We start from the raw sequence: 23,586 nt of genomic DNA on the forward strand, positions 1-23,586 counted from the left end.
CCTTTATATCACAATATCACTTAATATTTACCATTATCCAGAAAAAAAGCTTATATGATATCCTCTCTGAAATTACCACAAAGTATCTCCAAGATTCTATACTTAATGCTGGGGACACCAAGATGTTTAATTGAAAATCATTACTTAATTTCTCTATAGCATATTGGATTTTAAAAGCATCTCATTTTCAAAATAAGATGGTTTAAGATCACCTAAAATCCATATGCAGTGACCTTTCTATAATGTTTGTAGGGAAAAATGAGCCAGAACCATATAGGTACAGTATTGTTTATTATAAACAATCACATAACAGTATAAGTGTGCATTTGAAGGATAATTGAAGCCTAGATATGATCAACAAAAGCATTACTTAAATAGAAATAGTTTCTTGTTGGTTTGTGTTACATTAATTTGAACATATGTCAGGATCCTCCAGTCTTGTCATACGGTTCAACTGCTAAAATCATAACAGGGGAAGACAAATTTGGAATGCACGTTATAGTTTGCTTTAGTTGTTGAATACATATATCCAAATACTCAGGACACACTCAAAATTAAACAAGTGCTTAAAGTCTAGCCAGTGATGTTTACAAAATGTTTTTGTTGTTGCATTTAATCCCTTAGAAGAAAATGAAAAAGGGATTCTAAGTGCTAGTGCTATTTTGTTGTTCAACATTTCCTGATTTATACTGAATATAAAAAAAAAATAAAAATAAAAAAGGTAACTTGAAAAATGCCATCTTTACAGTTCCAAAACACTGGGAGATAGTAAAAATACCATCTAACTAAAACAAACTTCTCATATCTCAATTTTTAAACAGGAAAAGAATAGAAAACAAGCTTGAACAACAACAGTAAATATTCTGGGTCTCCAGAGCAGGCCAAAACATTGTTCTCTACTGCACGACCCTTGTCCAAGGCAACCTTAAAAATGTGTGGCGTTGTTGGTGCCTTTAAATGGCTTAGCATGTCCACTTCGCTAGTTATCCTCTAAAAGAATGCTATTACATTTTTGGGGGGACTGTCCATCTCAAGGAATGAATGCTACATGAGCAAATGTGGAAGTCTGAAAAAAAAAATGCTACATTACAACTTTGGACAATTCCTGACAGCAAAAACGTTCAAAGGCTGATGAGAAGGTGACTAGTTACAGTGACCGAAGGGTTAACTTTTCTGAATTTCACTCCTATCCGAATATGGACTTTTGGAGAGACAGGACCAGTGATGATGCAAATGTACCACTTTAATCATTTGTTTTTCAAAGGATGAGCACAGGCTTCCTGGAATATTTTGTTCTGGTTTTACCAAACCTGCATGGCCATCCAGGTTACTTAACTTTCTTAATGTAATTTATAAGCAACCAGTTATGATTAATTCTGCAAAGGTATAAGGTTATCGCTACCAGAGGATGAGTGAGTATTTGTGAAGAGATCAAAAAAGCTATGTTAGCTCTCTTGAGAAAAATCATGTGTCCTTACGCTCTCACAGAGCTGTACTCATGTGAGGAAGACTCACTGTATTAATGCCTTTTCCAAGAAAAGCGGAAAAGGGAAAAACCTGGAAAACAGGGAAGTCAGGGGAGAAAACAAACAACTTTGGGGCACGGAAGAAAAGTAGCATTTCTCCAAGGAAGATTTCATCTCTTACCTGATTGCTCAGAAGAGAAGGGAACTAAGTTTCAAAACAGAAATAATTAAGAAATGAGCTATATCTTTCTGAGCAAAGGAAAGATCATAGGTTTTGTTGTGTTTTAAAAGTTCTGAAACATGAAGATGTCTACACAGGTTTACTAACAGACTCTTAGCTCCAGAGCCTGGGGCTGCTTCTGGTTTGCATCTGATTCCACAGTTACCCAACACTGTACCCAGCCCATACAGGGGCACAATACATAGTTGTTGAACCAAGGAACTACGGGGTTTTCTAAACACTAAATGGACCACCTAGTTTTAACGTAGAATGTACTGTTTTCTATTGCATATATGAAAGTTTCTATTAGATAACACTAGTTCTTACAAGAGGTGACAGTAGGAGCTCACTTGCATATCTTTTTCACAGGATCATTTCTACCTTGAATACGATTAATGAGAAGCAACTATTGTGTGCACTAAAGCTAAAAAGAGTTGACAGAATGCATAAATGAAGAAACCTCTTGGATTACTGAAGTACCGTCTGTTACAAGCATAATTACCTTCTCAAATTATACATTTTTAAGAGGGTGTGAAATATTTTTTGAAGCAATGCAGTGTTTAGTGGGTGGGAATTTTATATATATATATATATATATATATATATATATATATATATATTTTATATGAAAGTACCTAGAAATGTGGGGAATTTTCCTCTCCTCTCTTTATCATCTGAGAGTAAATAAGAACAGGTTTTTAATACCATATATATATTTTTTTAAATGTCCCTTTCTTCAGTACCACTGTTCCCCAGAAATTACAGGGGTTATGAAATTATTATTCTATTGGGGAAGTTATTTCCAGGTACGAGGCTTCAGCTTTGTAAGAGGCTAACAGCCGTGACCAGCAGATCGAGACACCAAGTTACGTAACCCATAAATGTGACTCCAGCAATATGTCCAGATTCTCTCAAAGGCTTCACCACCGTTTTAGTCATCTGTAAATAGTATGTGCCAACATGTAGGCAAAAGGAGTGCCCTCGCCACGGAGTCTTCTAATGGGAATGTGAGAAGGTGTGAGAAAACATCCAATGCTTTCGTCCAACCCTCTTCCTTTACTGCTTCTTCCCCACCTAGAATTTACACACAAAGTCCTCTAGCTCACTGGGCAGACTCAGATGTCTGCCAGACTGCTTGAGTGGAATAACCAGGAAAACAGGGGCCCGATTTCCAATGTGGAAAGCAAGAGTCTTCCTGAGTGATTCTTGGACTAAGTTCTGGTCTTACTTTGCAATTTGGGAATAGAGCTCATTTCATGCCATTTTCATATGAATATTCCCATGTATTAGACTCATTATTTTCTTCTTAATAGTGGTGGATCATGAGGCAACATGACTCCCAGCTTCACAGTCTCTTTTCCAATCACAGTTTAAATTTGTTTCAAATGTACCATTAATATCAGCACCATAGTTCAGCTATAGGTATTTCAACTTGGGAAATAATTTACGTGACTTATCTTACATAACTAATTTTACAAGCTTGGTGTTTTCTTGTCCCCCTTCTTGCCAATAGCACTAAAAGTGAGATTGTTTAAATGCTATGGGTTTGATTGCTTTCTTGTGTCTGAAAGCGTTACTTGCTCTGGTGCTGCTCGTACCCCAAATTGTAAGATACAGTTTCGATATTTTTCTGATAGGCCACACAACATACCTTATAATGACATGGCTGACTAACGCTGACTTTTTTTCTGCCAACATTTTTCAAATTCTATCGACACGGTTGCTTTTCCTCCCACAAAAGAAGCTGCTTCTTATTATAGCATTGGCATGAAAAACCTGCTTTCCTAATCACGTCATGCCGGCCTCAGCATCAGGTTAACTAGAAATTCTAGTGCAAATTAACTGGTGATAAAAAAAAAATGAAGAGTATATATTATATGTATTTACATTATGTACTTAGAAACTTCAGTTAGTTGCAAATCTGAAATGGTATCTAAGCCACTGCCTGCAATAGCATTTACTCTACAGAACTGTGGATTAAGACATGACCGGCTGTTAAGACACTGAAGAAATCGGGTTATGTGGAGAGCCCATCTGAGTCAGAACTTTGTCCAACCACTGCAGTGGTCCATGAAGATGAATCTCAATCCAGCAGGGAGTACTCGTGACATCCTGGCGATGATACTCAGCTCCCCAGCCCTGGAAAGCAAGAACAGAGCTCAGAGTGATGGCGGCAGACTTTCAGTCAGCCTCTAGAGGAGAGAGACAGGCATCAGTGCACATAGAGCCCACGCGCCAGAGCAGCTCCTGAGACCTGGGGAGAGCGTGCCCTCCACCTTCATGTAAGCACAGGACAATTTGTGCATCAACCAGACACCCGAAGAGGAGTCCAAATCAAAGGATTCCCTCTGGGCTCACAGCTCAACACACGGACCTAGAGTGGTCTGGTCTCTAGGCACATCGGAGACACTGGCAAATCATCTCTCTTCCACAAGGGAAGGGGCCTGACTTTATGTTCAACCCCTTCCTGCTGAAGACAGTGTTTTGCACAAAACGGATGCTCACTACAGACCAGTGACTGGATCTCAAAGGTGTAAAGACAGAAGTGAGGGTGTTCTTGATTATTCAGGGTTGGTTTACAAGCTTGTTTTCTCCTCTCTCTCTTTTAGGCTCACTTTTGGCAATTTCCCATTTATTACCATTCACAGAAGAGACAGTAAAAATAAATAAAAAATAAATTTGCCTATCTTTATTCTCTGTACATTATACATCAGTGACAAGTTATTTTAAAAATAAGAGACATCACACATCACTGTTATTGGGAACAGTGACTATCTGTAGTTCTTAAAAAATCGGATTTCAACACAACCATGCTGCCTGACCAACACTTTACATTCGTGAGCACAAGCCTCAAGTGCCCCTCTTGATGCTACCTGCAATGGAATGACTGTCCCCGAGTCACTGTGCTCTGCCACTCCTCCCCGCACCCCAAATGTCTGCTCACTCCTGCTCCTTTTCCCTAAAAACTCCAACACCTACTCCCCAGTCTGTTTGTGAATGATAATCTTCTTTTTAAAAATTCTTTATTTATGGGGCACCTGGGTGGCTCAGTGGGTTAAAGCCTCTGCCTTTGGCTCGGGTCATGGTCCCGGAGTCCTGGGATCGAGCCCCGCATCGGACTCTGTTCAGCGGGGAGCCTGCTTCCTCCTCTCTTTCTCTGCCTGCCTCTCTGCCTACTTGTGATCTCTGTCTGTCAAATAAATAAAATCCTTAAAAAAAAAATTCTTTAAATTCAATTTAGTTAACATACACTGTATTATTAGGTTCAGCAGTAGAATTCAGTGATTCATCAGTTGCATACAACATCCAGTGCTCATTCCATCAAGTGCCCTCCTTCATGTCCCTCACCCAGTTACCCCATCCCCCTACCCACCTCCCCTCTGCCAACCCTCAGTTTGTTTCTTAAGAGTTCAGCATCACTTATGGCTTGCCTTCCTCTTAATTTTGATCTTATTTTAACAAGACGTAAAGCAATCAGAAGAGTTTCCACAGCACCTGTGCCAACACACTCACCCTTTCTACTTCTCAGCACAGATTAATTATCCGCGCTTCCAAATAAGCCAGTCCATCCAGTTGTGCATAAAACTCAAATGCCTTCCCAAGGACATCATTCCCGCAAATCTCCCCATTCTTCCCTACAAGATTTTGTTTTCTGCTGGATCATTCCCATCTACATAAGAACATGCTGAAATATCTCCCATCTTCAAAACACTTCTGCTGGCCCTACCACTCCCACCGCTTACTGCTCTATATCTTTGACTTCCTTTCTAGCAAAAACCCTCAAAGTGTCCATACTGGCTGTACCAATTCCTCTCCTTAGGGCTCTGTCCTAAAAGCTCTGATCTTCTCTGTTTTGTTTTGTTTTTTTTTTTTTCCCAAAAGATTTTATTTATTTATTTGACAGAGATCATAAGTAGGCAGAGAGGCAGGCAGAAAGAGAGGAGGAAGCAAGCTCCCTGCTGAGCAGAGAGCCCGATGCGATGCGGGGCTCCATCCCAGGACCCTGGGATCATGACCTGAGCTGAAGGCAGAGGCTTTGACTCACTGAGCCACCCAGGCGCCCCTGATCTTCTGTTTAACTCAAACCTTGGCAGTTCCATCCAGGCTCATGGATAAATACTGTGCAAACACTGACAATTCCTAAACTGACATCTCCAGCCCAGCCTTCTCTCCCTAAATCCAGACTGGTATCTCTGTCTCCTTCACGTCTCTGCTTTGATGCATGTCAGACATCACAGAGGTATTCTCACTAAAACTGAAGGTTTTACCTTCTATCTACACCTGATCCACCTGCATCTTCTCCCTCCCGGGTGGGGGCAACTTTATCTCTTTAACTCTTCCTTTCACCTTCCCCCATGGAATCACCTGCACAACTCAGAATCTCTCCCTTCTTACACCTTCTAAGAGATTGCTCCCCCTAGTGGGCACAACCGTCATCTCTCATCTGAATATTGCAATAGCCTCTTAGCTGGTCTCTACTTAATACTTGTCTGCATGATACCTGCAAATCACGTAGCAGCTGCAGTGATCTTTTAAATGTTTAAGTCAGGGGCGCCTGGGTGGCTCAGTGGGTTAAGCCTCTGCCTTCGGCTCAGGTCATGATCCCAGGGTCCTGGGATCAAGGCCCGCAGTGGGCTCTCTGCTCAGCTGGGAGCCTGCTTCCCACCCCCCACTGCCCCCCCCCCCGCTACCCCCCTACCCCTCCCCCGTCTCTGCCTGCCTCTCTGCCAAAAATAAATAAATAAATAAAATAAATCTTAAATATTTAAGTCAGATCATGAAATCCTAGGCTCAAACACCTTCAGAGGCTCTCCACCTTTTTAAAATAAAAGCTGAAATCCTTGCGTTGGATCTCACCCCCAGCCCCACCCCCGAATCCCTGACTCATGCTCCAGGCACCCTGGCCTCCTTGCTCCTACAAATGTCAGAGTAAGCTTTTGCTGTATGGTTGGCCTTTCCTCTGTGTCTACTGCTTCCCCTCCAGATACCATTACGACTTGACTCCCTCATCTCCTTTAAGTCCCCACAGAGGTCCACCCTGTCTATCTTTATAAAACTTGCAACCTACCCCTACCCCAGCACTCCAATTCCCCATACTCTGCTCTGTTTCTTTCCATTCACGTTCTTTATTATAGCTGTTGTTTACTGCCTGTCTCTGCCTTCTGGAATATTGATTCCGTGAAGGCAGTGATCTTGAGTAATCACTGATATATCTCAATTCCTAGAATGGCGCCTGGTGTGGCCCATGGTAGGTGCTCAATAATATCTTACTGACTGACTGACTGAGTCCTAGAATCAGTAAAAATCAAAGCTAAAAGATGCCTTATAGATGATCTAGTCCATCCCCTCTCAGCGGAAGCCACCAGTGTTAGTCCTATAATTTCTTTTTTAAAATTTCAATAATGTGTTTTATTAATTCAATCTACCTAAAATATTATCCTATCAACACATAATTGATATGAAATTACTAATGAGATATTTTACATTATTTTTATCTGTACTGTCCCTCCCACAGCCACATTAATTTTATCTGTACTGTCTTCCCCCGCAGCCCCAGTTTTGTTGAGATGCAATTGATACATACTGTGTCAGTTTTAGGTGTACATGCAATGATTGGATATACATACATTGCAAGATGACCACAATACATTTAGTTAACATCTATCACCTCACATACTTACCCATTTTTCCCCATGATGAGAAATTTTAAATTTCTTTAAACTGATTGTCTGTTGCAACATTATTAACTGTTTTCTGTGAACTGTATAGCTTTATGAAATAGATCTAGCTGATCTTAGGACAATCAGATGTCTATGCAAGCTTACATGACAGTGAAATAATTACCTCTGATGTACTGGCATTTCATCCTAACTTTAAAAACACGGACCTGGAGAAAATAACTAGGAGTCAAATGATTGTTCATTAATGGCAATTTAATGCCCTCTGCTGGTTCCAAAGCATCAGAGCATTTAGAAAGATCTCCAGGTATTTGCTAATAGCTTTACAACATAAAAATGCTTTTAAAGCTTAGCAGTAAATTTGCTTTGTCATCATGAAAGAAAGGGTTTCAAAAAGCCATTTTTTAAATTGGAAACTATATTCTTGATTGTTATTTTTAAAATAATTACTAAAATTATAAATACAATAAACATAAGAGTATAGAAAAATAGGACAACTCTTTTTCATGGTAATCTTAAAAGATTAACAAATTTTACTGTGAAAAAAACCTGGAATAATCCATACTGATTTCCTGGGTGGATATGTGACAATGTGAAAACTGTCACATAGACCCAGAGAGTCTGATAAACAAGCTAAGATTTTGAAATTTCAGAATTATTTGCAACTGCTTTGCAAGAGATGAAACAGCCGAAGACTTCAGTGTGCAAATCCAGTGGGTTTTCCTTCCCACTAACTTCCTCAGTTCTCCGAAGCCTTCACATCAACGTTAGTAAGATCTAATTCAAGAAATTCAATATTCATAAAGAGAACAGCTACTACTCGCTCAGAGTTGATCATACCCAACATAATATTTCTATCCTAATTTGCTTATGCCTTTATAATAGCACTTAATGTACAGCAGCTTGTATTAGAGCCACTACTGTCTGTTCTGTAGCTTTTTTATAAATATGATTTCTTCTGTTGACTTGTATGCTTTCTAAGAGTAAGAGCAATGTTTTATTTACATCAGATAAATTCAACATTTACTGAGAGACAACCGTGCTCAGCAATTTGAGAGATGAGAAGAAAAAAAAACACTTTGTGGCATTAAATCCTATAAAATCATCATTGTCACTTTATCTTCCGCATAAAAAAAATCAGATTACCGCCTTGGTTTTCCTTCAAAAGTAAAATTTTTTAGAATTTTCTTAGGGGCGCTGGGAGGTTCAGTTGGTTAAGTGGCTGCCTTCAGCTCAGGTCATGATCCCAAAGTCCTGGGCTGGAGCCCCGTGTTGGGCTCCCCGCTTGGCAGGAAGCCTGCTTCTCCCTCTCCCACTCCCCCTGCTTGTGTTCCCTCTCTCGCTGTGTCTCTCTCTGTCAGATAAATAAATAAAATCTTAAAAGAAAAAAAAAAAATTTCTTTTAACTGCTGAATGAGAGTGGATACTCCTGGAGGAGCTCTTCCTAGAAATACCTGAACAGAGTTCCAAAATAAACCCCCCAAAGCAACAACAACAACCCTGTTTCCTACTCGAATGGGCGGTATAGACGCCACACACCCAAGAGATGCTTTTTGGTTTGTTTTACTTTGTCCTCTTTTATCTTACTATCTGAGAGCAAGCATCCTTACCTTAACAAAGCTCATGCGGATAGTGCACATCTTTGTTAACTCGTAGACGACTTCAAATCCGTGGTGAACCGACTGTGCCAGCAGCTGAGCGAAGAGCTGGTTGTTGAAGATCTTGAGGCTGCAGCCGCTGGGGATCTTGCACACGGTGGCTGGGTGGAAGCCGTGCTGATAGTTGCAGTTCCGGCTCTGTACAAAGATACTGCTGTCGCTCACACACTCGGCATACACCTCGCCCCCAACGTAGTATAAATGCACACCTACAAGGTAAAAACAGCGTCCCTCAAACACCAGCATCGTGTTTAGCTTCGGATTAACACCATTCCCTTCTCAATGCAACCTCTTGGTATGTGACTATCTCTCGTGAAATTAATTTTAATATCACCAGCCAGAGTAAAAGAGTGATCAAAATGCCCACTTGTTCTAATTGTACTGTGGGGTTTTTTTTTCCCCATGAGTCCATTTAAAAGTGGATTGCACCCCATGTTTACAACGATTGCAGAGGCTGTCGCGCACTGCTCCTTCTGTCACTCTCGATCTCACGCTTATTCACTCTCATAATATTAGAAGCAAAATAAATACATAATGCAGAAAACATCCTTCAGGTCCATGTATCAATAAAAAAATAGAAACTGGGCACAGATAATATCAAGGAAATGTCACTTACCCCTTTTGTGCATACACTAAACCCGCTTCAGAGGAAACAATAAATGAAGTTTACTTTTTTTTTGAAGTTTACATTTTAACAACAATTACGAATCCATTTGTCTTAATAAATACCTCAAAGAGATTTATTTCATTTTAGAACTTGTCACCTACCATTATAGAAATAATGCCTACATTTTACTTAAGAACAACGAAATTCTTGTCACCTTTTCAGATATAAAGACTTCCAGTCAAAATGTTGCTTATTTTACTTTACATCACATTTTTGGACTTAAAAAGCAAAACACCATCCTGAGATTGGTGCTGCCCAAACTAATTTTCATTCCAGATTAAATCTGAGTTGACTCTCTCACTCCAGGTCTCTGGGTTTAAGACTTCACATATATTTATAGCAAGAGACTGGCGTTAAATAAAACAAAGATGCTCCAGTCTAGTGAACATTAAATACCAGCACAGTTTTCCTCCAGCCTTTCAGCAGAAACAAAATTCTCCAGAATTATGTGTCAACGTGATGGTAAATACAATTGTCATGGGGTCACAAAGGGTTCATAGAAATGATCCAGAATACACGGAGACTGATATATCTTGGATCTCCTCTCCTTTTTTCCCAGCCTTCCCCTCCCTTTTCGTTCTCATGTCCATTCTCTCCCTGAACAGCCTGGGGTTAGGCACCCTCAGCCCCGGCCGTGAGAAGCAGGCAAGAGGGTCCTCTTGGCTGGGATATGGTATCTGGCTGCACCGACGTGCTGGAGGTGAGGCTGGGGCAAATACAGACTTCGTTCCCAGTCCCCATGAGCTCCCGGGGAGGGCCGCCCCTGTGGGGGTTATGGTTGTTCAAAAAGAGGGAGAACTGGTGAGAAAAGAGCCAGAGAATGAGATGGCCCAGTGTTCAGGATGTATTTGAATTGAATGATCTTCATATTTATAATCCTCCCAGAACCTACTAAGTAGAATCGATAGGATTTTTGTTACCTGACTCTGGTCTTTATTTAGGGGATGATTTTCAACCCTGTGGAAGTATTATCCTCAACCACAGCACAGTTGGCAGAATAAGGAAAGCAGAGTAGAGGCTGGGCAGACAGGCAGGAGTTTAGTGTCCCGAGCAAAAAGAGGGGGCAGAGCCAATGGGATGAGCACACGGAGGCCTGATTTGGCTCTGAACAGCAGGACAAGGGTGGAATTCAACCCCACCGTGAAGGAAGCTGAGCTTTGGCTAGAGACAGTGGCATCCAAAGAAAAGTCAAAGGTATGTGGGTGGCTCAGTTGGTTAAGTGACTGCCTTTGGCTCAGGTCATAACCTTGGAGTCCCAAGACTGAGTCTGGTGTAGGGCTCCCTGCTCAGCAGGGAGTCTGCTTCTTCCTCTGACCCTCCTCCCCGCACTTGTGATCTCTCTCAAATAAATAAAATCTTTAAAAAAAAAAAAAAAAAGTTAAGTAGGCAAATGATTTTATTTGCATCCACTTGATAAACCAAAACCACGGCTTTAAATGACTTGTGTTTTAGATTCAAAATCTCCATAAAGAACAGTGAGCAATAGGATAATGCCCTTCCTGAGATGCCAAAGAGGAACCAGGCAGTGTGGTCCTCAGGGAAGCTCTTCCAACTTCTCTTGGGCTGCATCCCGCTATCCGGGCTTCCCATTTGTGTGTGACTGCCTCCCACCTTCTAGGAGATGAGGGAGTGTGGAGTCCTATGCTATGGTTACTTAGGGCCAGAGGCACCGTGGGCTTGAATTGGGTCTGCCAAGTCAGACTGCAAATGTGTTCCCTTTGGGTCCTCTTCCACAGTCTTGAACAACAGAGAAATGACAGGAAAGATAGGGAGGAAGGCGGGTTGCTTAGGTTGCTGAGATGGTTCTGAGGCTCTGGACTCTACCAGAAGAAAAAGAAAGTTGAGCCCCAGAGTGGAAGGAATGCACATAGGTTCACCTGCTGACTGGGAGGGAGGATCAAATGCCAGCACAGAAAGTAAATCTCATTATCCCGTAGCCCTGCTCAGAGACTCTGGTACCTCTTCATTCCCTTTAGAATAATCCCAAACTTCCTGGCTCGAACTCAACACCTTATCATGAGTTTGTAATCCATCTATGCCTTGCCTTTGTTGCCCTGTCTTCCACACACCATTTTAAAAACATGGCTGAGGGGCGCCTGGGTGGCTCAGTGGGTTAAGCTGCTGCCTTCGGCTCAGGTCATGGTCTCAGGGTCCTGGGATCGAGCCCCGCATCCGGCTCTCTGCTCAGCAGGGAGCCTGCTTCCCTTCCTCTTTCTCTGCCTGCCTCTCTGCCTACTTGTGATCTCTCTCTCTCTGTAAAGTAAATAAATAAAATCTTAAAAAAAAATTAATTAAAAAAATAATAAAAACATGGCTGAATATCAGGATCATTTAGAGCTTTAAGAAAGTGCCTACTTCTGGATGTAATAATGGTACTTATATTTAGAAATCCCTTCTATAGATAGATAAATACTCAAATCTATGATGAAGGGATATGAAGTTGGAGATTTACTTTAAAATACTCTTGCAAAAATACTGTGGAGGGACAGCAGATATGAATGCATTCACTGTGAATCATTACAGAAGCTGGAGAGGGTGATATGAATATTCTTTACATGATTCTGTGCACTTCTGTATGTGTTTGACATTTTCCAAAATAAAAAATGTTTTAACATATGATGAGAAAAGTAATAATATAAAAGTACAAATTTCCAGATCCACACCAGGACTTTGGTTCAGGGGACATGCTCTCGGTGGGACGGTGCCCACTGTTGTGCACTGCACAATTCTAGGGTGTGCTTCATAGCCTTCCAAGATTTATAACATCATTATACAGCTTCTCCAGAAGATGGCAGTAACTTCTCTTGAGAAAGGGGCTTCTTAGAATTCACACAAAGCCATCACTGGCCTGGAGGCAAGGTCAGTTCCCCAAATCTGAATCTGAAAATTTTAAGTCTGTTTGGACAATATGATGAACAAATAGGGTGGGGCCCAACTGGACTACAGAGAATGGCCCACCTCAGTACTCACTCAGCCCTTCTGCTGGGCTGGGCTGCGCCCCCTGCGATGTTTCTCAGCACCACTGCAGCAGTCCTGGCCTGCCCTGACAGGCCAAGTCCCACCGCCTCCAACCTCACATGAGCAAGAAAGCCCAGGAGGGACAATTTAGAGAATGCGGGGATGCAGAGAATAAAACTCATCCACAAATGCACAGCCCAGAAATAATCAAAGCTAACATTTGTTATATACCTTTCAGTTTTCTCCTTCATGTGTGTTTTTAAATCTTTCACCCTTGGGGCGCCTGGGTGGCTCAGTCGTTAAGCCTCTACCTCCAGCTCAGGTCAGGGCCCCAGGGTCCTGGGATGAGCCCGCATAGGGCTCCCAGCTCAGCGGGAAGCCTGCTTCTCCCTCCTCCACTCTCCCAGCTTGTGTTCCCTCTCTGACTGTCTCCCTCTTTTTCAAATAAATAAATGAAATCTTAAAAACAAAAATGTTTCTCTCTTCCCTCGCTAACAATTTAATTTTACTGCAGTTGCCAGGGAATCCTTTTAAAGTGAAAATTCAGATCTGTAAACTCCTGTGACCTGGTCCTCTCCCCTCTTCTTCTACAACTTCCCCACTTTTTTATCCATTTTATTCCACTCACCCTGGCTTCCCTGCTGTTCTTACAATGTATATACCAGGCAGGCTTCAGGGCTTTGCACCTGCTGCTCCCTCTGCTTTGAAAGCTCCCCCTCCATGTGACTAACTGCATTTTTCTTTCTGCTCAAATGTCACCTGGTTAGGAAAGCGTTCCCTGGCTATCCCATTCTACTTTCTAACAAGTTCTCCCCAATCTCTTCCCCTCTTGTTTTCCCCTAGACAAATCCTTAGAGATATATAACATTATTCCTTTTCTGTCTTTCCTTGGTTATGTGTAACCAATGAAAGTCTGTTATTGTTTTTGTTTATGTTTCTTTGTTTCCAACTGCTGCATCCCTAATGGTGGGACAGTTTGGCTAAGAATAGATTCTCAACAAAGATTTGTGAGATGAATGCCTATCTCTGAAATTTAAGTGTCTCGATTAATTAACTCCAAAGAACAAGTTAACTTATTCACTAATGATTGGAGGCATTTTGCTGCAAATTTATTCAGGCTGGTGTTCCAGGAAGCCATGCTGCTCAAAACCAAACAATCCAAGGGAGCACCTAAGAAGCAGTCCCCTGACCTCATAAAAGACCGACAGTTCTTCCTTTAAAAATATTCGACGCTAATTTTCCCCCATGCTTTATGGCATGGTTTAAATCTCCTCTAAAAAAATCATTTTCTCAGGAAAGCACTTCCAAACAGCTTTCTGAAAAAAACTGACTTTGCCTTGGGGAACCACATGAGGGTGGAGGGCCCTTCCATTCACTGAGCACTTAGGTGGACTTCCTGATTTTCATAAAAGGTTGTCATTCCTAGCTCTTGTTCCTATGGTTTCTTAACCTGGGGATTAGCTCTCAGGCAGGAACACACAGAACCTCAACTCCCATGTCTGCATCAGCAGCACCCTCAAAGAGCTACTTGCAGAAAGATTCCCAGAAGGCATTCAACAGTCCTTTCATGTTTGAATTCTATCTTTGGACCAAGTGGCATCAGCAGAAGTCTCATATGCAGACCAGTCCAGAAAGCCCCTCAGCACACAGCCAGCCCCACAATACTATGTTGTAATATTCTGCCTTTAAATTTTACCTGAAGATTCTTATAAAAACCATTTGAAAGTAAAGTTATAGTATCTGAGAAATTTATTTAAGAATTCAAAGGGAAAGTATTATTTCCTTTGAAGAATGGCTATGTTTCTTCCTTTGGGATAAAAATTACATTATAGTTGTGTTTCCATTTTTTTACCTCCCTGTCAGAAAACCTAGAGCACAATTTTAATCATAGCCACAATGCTAACCTTTAGTTGCCTTCTCCCTCCTTGCTGCCCCCAACTCCCTGTTCCTGATTTTCTACTTTCCATTTATCATTTCACTGCAAAGTTTTCCTATAAGCCATCTCAAAGCCACTATGTGAAAAACAAAAACGGAAAAAAAAGCCACTATACAAAAATATAGGATATAAATAAACATAAATATCACCATTAGAACATCAATGAAGGGGTGCCTGGGTGGCTCACTCAGTCATTAAACATCTCCCTTCAACTCAGATCATGAACCCAGCATCTTGGGATCCAGCCCCATATCGGGCTCCCTGCTCAGAGGGGAGCCTGCTTCTCCCTTGCCAGCTCCCCTGTGCTTGTGTTCCCTTTCTCGCTAGCTCTCTTTGTCATAAATAAATAAAATCTTAAAAAAAAAAATGGACATCAATGAATAAATTCAACCTGTTTCTAACCAATGGCTTGTAGGTTTTCTATGACAGAGACATTTAGGAAGCATGCTAGGAAGAATATTAGAATGTATCACCAAGTACAATAATGAATCTCCCCTGGAAATTTGAAAGAAAAGATTTGTGTCTACCTTCCTGAGGTGGTCTGAGGGCTGGATGGAAAGAGGAAAGATAAAATGACTCTAAAGGTTCTGTACAACTATGATTCCACGGTAGTCTGACATAATAGTGGACAACCAGGTGTCAAACACTACCAGCTACTCTAATGTAAAGAAGATGATTTAAAGATACACAGTGAGGGCTCACATTCAGATGGGATTTTCTACCATTGATCACACCAATGAGAAAGGCTTCAAAGCTTCGTTGGCCAAAGCTCAGGGAGGCCTGTGTCCATCTGGCTTCATAACAATCCTGAGCACAGGAGAACCCCAATCGCTACCAAAGTTTTCCCTATATAAATTGTCATGATTTTCACTACCTGGCTTCTAAGTCTCCAAAGGTCACTTTACCTGATAGAATATAATCCCCCACCAGAATTCCTCCTCTGAAGTATTCTTATTTAGCATCTTTGGGCAATTCAAAAATAATTCATGGTAATTCTATTTAGTAATTTCATCCTGCTTTCACATTTATCCTCTTGTTTGTCTTACCACTTTTGTCTTAATACTTATCCTAATCCACCCTCTGAAAGATGCTATGCTGACCCTAGAAGTAGAGAGACCACGACCTTGCAGCCTCAGGCCTCCTGCTGGCTCACCAGCCTGCCGGGTTACTTGGCCAATCCGTGGCTTGTTTCTCTCCCCACGTTTTCGCTCCAAAGAACATATACGTGAATGACATATTTGCTTTTACCCTTTCCTATGTGTCTCCTGGTGTTTTCTATTGTTGAGTTTCTGTTTACATTAGAAAGAAGTCCGAGACAGAATCTGTTCCTGTTATTTGAAGGGTCTGTGAATCCATCTATAAGTACGCTTCGGGAGGAGGCCTGGAACGTTTCCCCAACTCGGTTGTTGAGTTCATAGTAGGCAACTGAGCACCAGTGCTGCGGCTCCTCGTAGCAAACTGGCCGGAAGTCTGGAAGGAAAAGAACCAGAGAGCACATCACTCCCGTCATGCCTGGCTTCCCGTCTCACGATCCCACCTGGACAACATTCATGCTCTTAACCAGGAGAGGTGCTGCAAGACAAAGATGCTCTCTGTGATCTCTCCAAACCTGTCCCCTGATGGAAGATCTGTGTGGGGAGCTCATCTGGTCACCACACGTGCGGCACAGAGGCCACGATCCTTGTGACTCTCCCATGGTTAGAGCATTTGTACTCATATGTATTAGTACTGAGGGGGTCTGACAAACAACAGTATGAACAGATTAATGTAAATTCCATCACCCCGAGAGGAGACAGCTCCAGGGAAGGGGACAGGTTGCCTCCTGTCTATGTGTTAAAGATAACATATCACTGCCACTGGACTGAACGGAGTCCTGGTGACAAGAGTATCATTTTCTAAAAAACTAAGGCTGAAAAAATAATAGTTTGGATATGATGAAAGCCAAATCAAAAATACTGGACAGGACTTAAAATTACTTAAGAAAGAAAAAAAGAAAAACTTCTACATAGATAGAGTCACATTCTCCATTGTATACATATGGAGTACTTATCCAGCATAAGGTATTTTTAAAGACAGCACATGTTTCATCAGGATATCCATGAACGTTATGTTTTCACCTTAAATTTTTCAAATTAAGTTGCCAGTAACCAACCAAAGTTCAGAGTTCTTTCTTTGCCACGCACTCTTTCTGTCTTTTGACTGATTATATTCGCTCTCTTTTCTTTGGATACCCGAGTAATTCTTATATCTACGGTGTGTTCCTATGTGCACTGAAACATAAATTTATGAAACATAAATTAGGGGGTTATTATTTGATTTACAAAAGGACCTGTACTTGTAAAAGACTTCACCCCTACAGACTTCAAATCGTAAGCCTGTTAGACTCTCTCTACTCAGTGTGGTTCCTCTGCATCACCTGGGAGCGTGTGAGGAATGCAGATTCTTGGATCCCACCCCAGATCTAAGGAACCAAAATCTGCCTTTGTGTAAGATCCCCGTGTGGCTTACATGAACATTAAAACCGAACAACATTTATTTACCTAGCCTATTTTAAGAAACAGATAAAATTCTGTAAAAACCCTATTTACATATTTATCTAGACCACATTTGCATATTTGTGTTTACATATTCATGTGCATTTACATATTTGCATATATTTACATATTTAGGATGAGCTCCCCTCTAAGCTAAATCAAAGACACCACTACAAAACTATAGTATAAACACAATGGGGATAAAATTGCTAACTTAAACACCCATTTCTGTACTAAACATCAAGAACTACAAGCGTCTAAATGTTAGGTTAGAATAAAAAATTAACTTACTCTAGTAACCAGGATGACAAACTAACATTCACTCTATGGTGATAAGGAATGCCAAAGTTAGAATGGCAAGCCGTGCTCTCTGCCTCTTCAAAGACATGTGAAATAGCAGGCTAGCACATTTTGGTTTGTTTGTTTGTTTGTTTAATTTTGTTTTGTTTTGGGGTAATAGAAAATGCTCTTAGAAAACAGCTTCATTGATGGGGCGCCTGGGTGGCTCAGTGGGTTAAGCCGCTGCCTTCAGCTCAGGTCATGATCCCAGGTCCTGGGTTCGAGCCCCGCATCGGGCTTTCTGCTCAGCAGGGAGCCTGCTTCCTCCTCTCTCTCTGTCTGCCTCTCTGCCTACTTGTGATTTCTCTCTGTCAAATAAACAAATAAAATCTTTAAAAAAAAAAAAAAAAGAAAGAAAACAGCTTCATTGAGCTATTCATCTACAAATTTACCTCCATTAAGGACAGACAGCACTAAATGACTATCAGCTGTGGCATCTATGGGTCAGCCATTCTGGGTCCTTGGGGTTCCTGTGGCCTGATAAGGCGGGGTGGTATGTCAACTAAAGAAAGCAGTAAAACTGATACACTACACTAAGACAGCTCCAGCCTTCCTCGCTGTGAAACTCCTGGGCCTGGCGCATAGTGCTACTGCTGGAGAGAGACCAGTCACGTCATCAGGCTATTCTGCAGTGACACTGTAAGAAATCTGGTGTCCTGACATCCTCACTAAACTTGGTCAATTAGTTTTCCCACTGACTTGGGAGTTACCTAAAGAGTTTTAAGTTCCAATGACTTCATAAGATTTTCAAATCAAGGAGCTATTCTCCTAGCTTTCTCAATAGCGCCAGGGGTCTGTTGCCCAGCTTTCAAAACAGAAAGTTAAACCTTCTTTGAGCTTAGTTTTCCAATTCCTCTGTTGCCATGGATGGTACAATGACCGCAGGGATGCGCGGTCTCTGAGATAGTTCCAAATGTGCCTCCAAAATGCACAACAGTGGAAACCTGATTATAATCTTGTGCCCAAGGGATGCGGAGAAGAGCTCCTCTCCCCAAGTATCAGTTCCTATAATCGGGCTGTGATCATACTTAGGCAAGTGCTGTGCATTCGGTAGATCAGATCTTAGGAGAAAGTAATTCACAGCACAATAAAAACTCCTGCAGCAGACGAAAACCTCTTTAGTGAGAACCTCAGAATGACTGATTCCTCCTGTATACATTCCTAATGTCACTTCATAATCGTCTTGTTACATTAGCAGTGGGTAGAGTTCAGTGGCATAAAAAGTTGAATCAGTCTGCCTTTGTTGAAAACTGAATTTTGTCCATCCAAGTAGTTCCCACACTTAAGCATGCATCAAAGTCACCAGTGAAACTTGTTAAAGATGCAGTTTCCTGGTCCCACCCTCAGAAATTTGAGTCTGGAGATCAATGGCTGGATGTGGCCATGAACATTCCCCAGGCACTGCTGGCAATTCGAAAGCAGACCACATCGTGCAACCACGGGTAAGACACTTTCCTGTGGGAAAATAAACTATGAGCCTGGTGAAAAAGTTATAGAGCAAAGTGGCTCTTCTGCAGGTCCCAGAGTACGTCTATCTGTAAAACTCAGGGACTGCACACAGAGTTACCATATCACCATATCTGCTCCTAGGCATATGTTCAAAGGTGCTGAAAGCAGGGACTCAAGCAGATGCTTGCCTGCTAGTGTTTGGAGCAGCATTATCCACACCAGCCAAAAGGTGGAAATAGCCCAAATATCCATCAGTCAACAAATTTTTTTTTTTAATATGGTGTATCTTTATTTTGGAATATTATTGTTTAATCACAAAAATGAAGTAAACGACACAGGCTAACAACATAGTTGAACTATGAAAACACTATGCTAATTGAAATAAGCCAGACACAAAAAGACATGTATTGTATGATTCCATTTCTTTGAGGTACCTAGACTAAGCAAATTCACAGAGACAATAAGTGGACTGGAGGTTGCCAGGGGCAGGAGGAAAGGGCAGGGGGAGAACTGGGAGCTACTGCTAATAGGCACAGAGTTTCTGTTTAGGTGGATGAAAAAATTTTGGAAATAGATGGTGAGGATGGTTGCACAGAACTGTGAATGCGCTTAATGCCACTGGATTGTACACTTAAAATGGTTAAAATGTCCAACTTTATGAGATATATATCTTACCACAACTTTAAAAATTAATAAGTGAAAATCACTACATTGCACACTTTAAGTGTGTAAACTGTATGATATATGAATTATATCTCAATAAAGCTGGTAAAAGAAAAAAGGTGCTGAACTATTAAATTTCAGAATCTCCTTTTAGTTTCACTTGTCGATGGGTCTGTTTTGCAGGTTGTATTTTGCTGTTAATCATTCAGAAAATAATTATTTTCTTTGAAATTAAAAGAGCCATTCCCTCTATGAAAACGAACCAGCTTCTGCAGAGGTGTTGGGGTCTGTCCTTCATGGGTGGGAAGAGGGGAAAAAACATCAACCTTTGAGTTTCACCAGTGCAGGATATGTTACAGCACAGATATGTTTCAAGTAAACAAGTGTTCTGTGACATAATTATCCTCCTGTCCCTTAACCTTGGCTCTGCCCTCAAATGACTTCTCTTCCTGTTGTGTCCCTCTCTTGGTGAATCCAGCTCCTTGTAAGACAGCAACCATCTCCTCCCCACTGAGTGGATGACTCCTGAGCTCCCTCCCAGAGTCTCTGCCTTCACCCCCGCATCAAGTTCTATTGAGTCTGTCTCCTCAAAATCCTTGTCTTTTTCCCCTCCCCACATCCCTTTCTTAGTTCAGGTCCTTACCATTACTTGTCCGGACTGTGACAGCCTCATTGCTTACTTACATGATTGTTCTCAACAGCTACTGCCTCCTGAAGGCCAGAGACTCTTGTCAAACTCAATCATCATTGTACCTCTCGCAGTAGCACAGCGCCTGGCACTTAGTAGATGCTCTGCCATTACTTACTGTCTCAGTAACATCAAGAGCTATAACCCTAGGCTCTGACCCAGTTCCAAATGCCTGTGTGGTGATTTGTTTACTCTGCAATCAACTGATGAGCAAACACTGTGTTTTAGGACCTGCACTACATATAAAAAAGAGAAGATGACTGGCAGTTGAATGGGGGGAGGAATATATAATGAGGAATTATATAACAGAGTGTGATAAATGCAATAGTAGATGTGTATGAAAATAGTAGCTGTATTGCTGAGGGAGCAAAAGGCAGAGCTGAATAATTCAGAAAGGAAAGGGCACCTCCTTTTCTGTCTTCCCACATTTTATAAGTTCTGTGAGGACAGGGACATTTTTTACCCATCTTTGAATTCTCCTTCCAGTTCCCCAAGGCAATGCTTGTATATAATAAGTGTTCCATAAATATCCGTTAAATAAAGGAATATATGAACACATGAATGAGGCAGATTGTAACATTTAGCGCCAGATGAGTTTAGGCTGGCCTCTAAGAATTTGTCGGTCAGGATATGATTCATCTCACACTTAAGAGGTACATATAAATCTCTTCTTCATGATCTAACTTGGACCCACTTTATAGGAGCGGCAGCATGTGCAACTGTGACAATGTGCTTGATTCTCCCTTTTGCACAGGATGTCCCTTCCATTGGCTTTTTCAGTTCAGCAAACGTTTACTGACTAGCTCTGTCTTCAAGATGCTGTGCTGGCTTCACACAGCACAAAAGGAGAAGCACAGGCTAGGTGGGGCCCAACTCTGCCCCGGGGATGTTAAGCATTCATCTTTTGGAGGCTGGGACTCCCTGTGTTTACTGAAAGAGACAGCCAAAGAAAAGGCCAAGCATGGACCCCTCACGTTGCTTACCCTCAGGTCAAGTCTTTCTCCTTGGGTTAGAGAAGTATTTTATCATCTTATTTCTGCTACCTTACAAAAAAATCCCTGGAAAGTCCCAGAGATGCTGTTCAAATCCGTTTAGCATCTTCCAGAGGGTGAGAACCAGAAACCAGAGCAAAGATATGTGTAGCTCTAGGATAACTGCTCCCAACTGGCCCTGATCTTAGAGGTGGGTGGGTCTGAAGGCCCACAGGACATGGCCATGTAAACGGCAAAGTTCCACATGAATGTGAGTAACAGTGACAGTAATTAGGACGGTCCCACCATAACTGACTGTGTTGGGTCAAACTCCACGTAGAGGGACAGCAGCTTTCACTGACCTGAGTGTTGATAGGGGCTCTCTGGCTCCGAAGGACTCTCCGGGGAGTGAGGGTAGCCAGCGGTGCACGGGGACTGTGTGAACACGTGCCCAGGTCCTGGAGAGGGAGGGAAGGCCGAGCATGGAGGTTGCTGGAAAGAGTCTGGATAGGTGGCGTTGTGCGGCATGAGAGGCTCACTGTGGAGGGAGGCACTGCGGAACTTGGCCAGAAGGCTGAGCTGGGGGTTATATTCACTGTGCCTTGGCACGAGGACGGGAGGCAGCACTAGGATAAGAAAGGAACCAGTGGATTAGAATTGAGCATTGGCTCCTCGGCACAAAATCCAGCGGACGCTTACTGTTTGTGTCTGCCCATTTTCTTCATGATAAAACTCTGTTTTCTGGGAACTGCCCACCCACCATTCTTTGTGCTTATTGTAAAGCTGTCAATTAAGGTTCCGTCGTTTCCCAGAAAGTGAGCTGGTAAAGCAAACTAAACACCAGTGTTTAGTACTTAAATACTCTTGCAAACTGAATATTAAGCAGAGTATCACAGTAAAAAGTTTAGAGGAGAATCATTCTGAGGTCAGCACACTAAAGAGACTGCCTATTCATTCCTACCACAGAAATTACCAGAACTGCCCTATTATCTGGCCTTCTGCAGGACTAATTGTTTGTGTCTTCTTTTGATTCTGCCAATAAAGTGGTTTGGTTTTTTTAAAAGGCAAAATTGGTTTCTAAGTGATGCCCAGAATATTTTTCTTTCAGAGACCATGTTGAATTATTCAGACAGGCAGCCTAGTGTTGCTAAAGTTAAAAAAAAAAAAAAAAAAAAAAAGAAGAAAAGAAAAAATCTACTTGTCTTTATCAGAAAGCTCTTAAAGGTATCTAAAAATGACTAAGTAAAAGATAAACAGAGAGTAATACAAAGCAAATCAGTAAAAGATAAGCATCAATTAAAAAAACTTATAAACAAAGCCCTATGTGTGTTTTTTTTGGGTTCCACATTAAAAAAAAAAAGTGGTTTTGATCCTGATTCTATACAAAATGTTAGGAATGGATGCAATTTTCAAGGGCAAGTATTATCCAGGCATTCCTAGTTCTTACGGACTTCTAAAGTGTCAGAGTGCCTGGCACAAAGAAGATAATCAATAAATGTAGTATAATCTGTGACCAAAGTAAGTTCCAGAAAGAGAAGCAGAGAAAACAAGGAGGAAGTGGTCAAAGGCAATTGCAAAGCTCTTCTAAGGGAAAATAATCCTTACCCCCAGCTGCCAAAATGGAAATCAATTGAAGAGCCAAAAATAAATAAATAAATAAATAAACTACAAGATAGATATCAGACATTTAAAAAGAGGAAGAAAGAAATTAATATAAATTAGCTAAGTCCTCATCTTTTGCATTAGTCAATGAAATTACCTGAAGGTGAAAGGTTCAGAAACAGATATATAAGCATATTATATAGGATTACCTCCATAATTTTTAGTAATTAATGTATAAACATATCGTCTACATGTATAAATATATTATCTAGAGTTATCTCCATAATTTTTAGTAATAATGGAGGGAACAAGAAAAGAACTAACCAAGAATGATTAAGAGAAGTTGTTTCTGGAGATGGATGGGGTAGCTCTTGTTTTTAATAATATTACTGGCTTGTTACCACATGCAAGTATTGATAAAAACTTTGATAAAAAGTAAATGTTTTGGAATAAACAGATGACAAAAATAGCGATAAAATAACAATAACATCAATCACAAAGTCTACCACTTCTCTGCCATCATACGTTTATCTCTTTCCTAACAAGCAAGTTAGAAAATAAACTCAAACAGGTAAATGAAGTTTTAAAACTAAACCACCCCAGCTGAGGGTGGCAGAGAAACAAATAAATTCTTCCCCCTTAAAAAGCCAGTGTATGTGTCTATGTGTATAATGTATGACATTACAGAACTCTCCACATCATCATCTAAAAATGAGCTGGATGATAAGCCATCACTTCCTTTTATGTGTTCCATGAG

General features: G+C 41.2%; 1 protein-coding gene across 8 annotated transcripts in view; it reads right to left on the reverse strand.

The window, feature by feature from the left end:
- Window positions 1-272: 272 nt before the first annotated feature.
- SMAD9 (SMAD family member 9) overlaps window positions 273-23,586 on the reverse strand; it is an 81,835-nt gene continuing 58,521 nt past the window's right edge. For all 8 annotated transcript variants that reach the window (XM_047723210.1, XM_047723212.1, XM_047723214.1 and 5 more), the window contains 4 exons: window positions 21,590-21,853; window positions 15,832-16,053; window positions 8,975-9,231; window positions 273-3,825 (listed from right to left, as the gene is read on the reverse strand). In XM_047723210.1, coding sequence (XP_047579166.1) covers window positions 3,682-3,825; window positions 8,975-9,231; window positions 15,832-16,053; window positions 21,590-21,853 — 887 coding nt within the window. In that variant the 3' untranslated portion in view covers window positions 273-3,681. The remainder of the gene's footprint in view (window positions 3,826-8,974; window positions 9,232-15,831; window positions 16,054-21,589; window positions 21,854-23,586) is intronic.

The sequence above is a fragment of the Lutra lutra genome, chromosome 3 (assembly GCF_902655055.1).
Source record: "Lutra lutra chromosome 3, mLutLut1.2, whole genome shotgun sequence".
Lineage (NCBI taxonomy): Eukaryota > Metazoa > Chordata > Mammalia > Carnivora > Mustelidae > Lutra > Lutra lutra.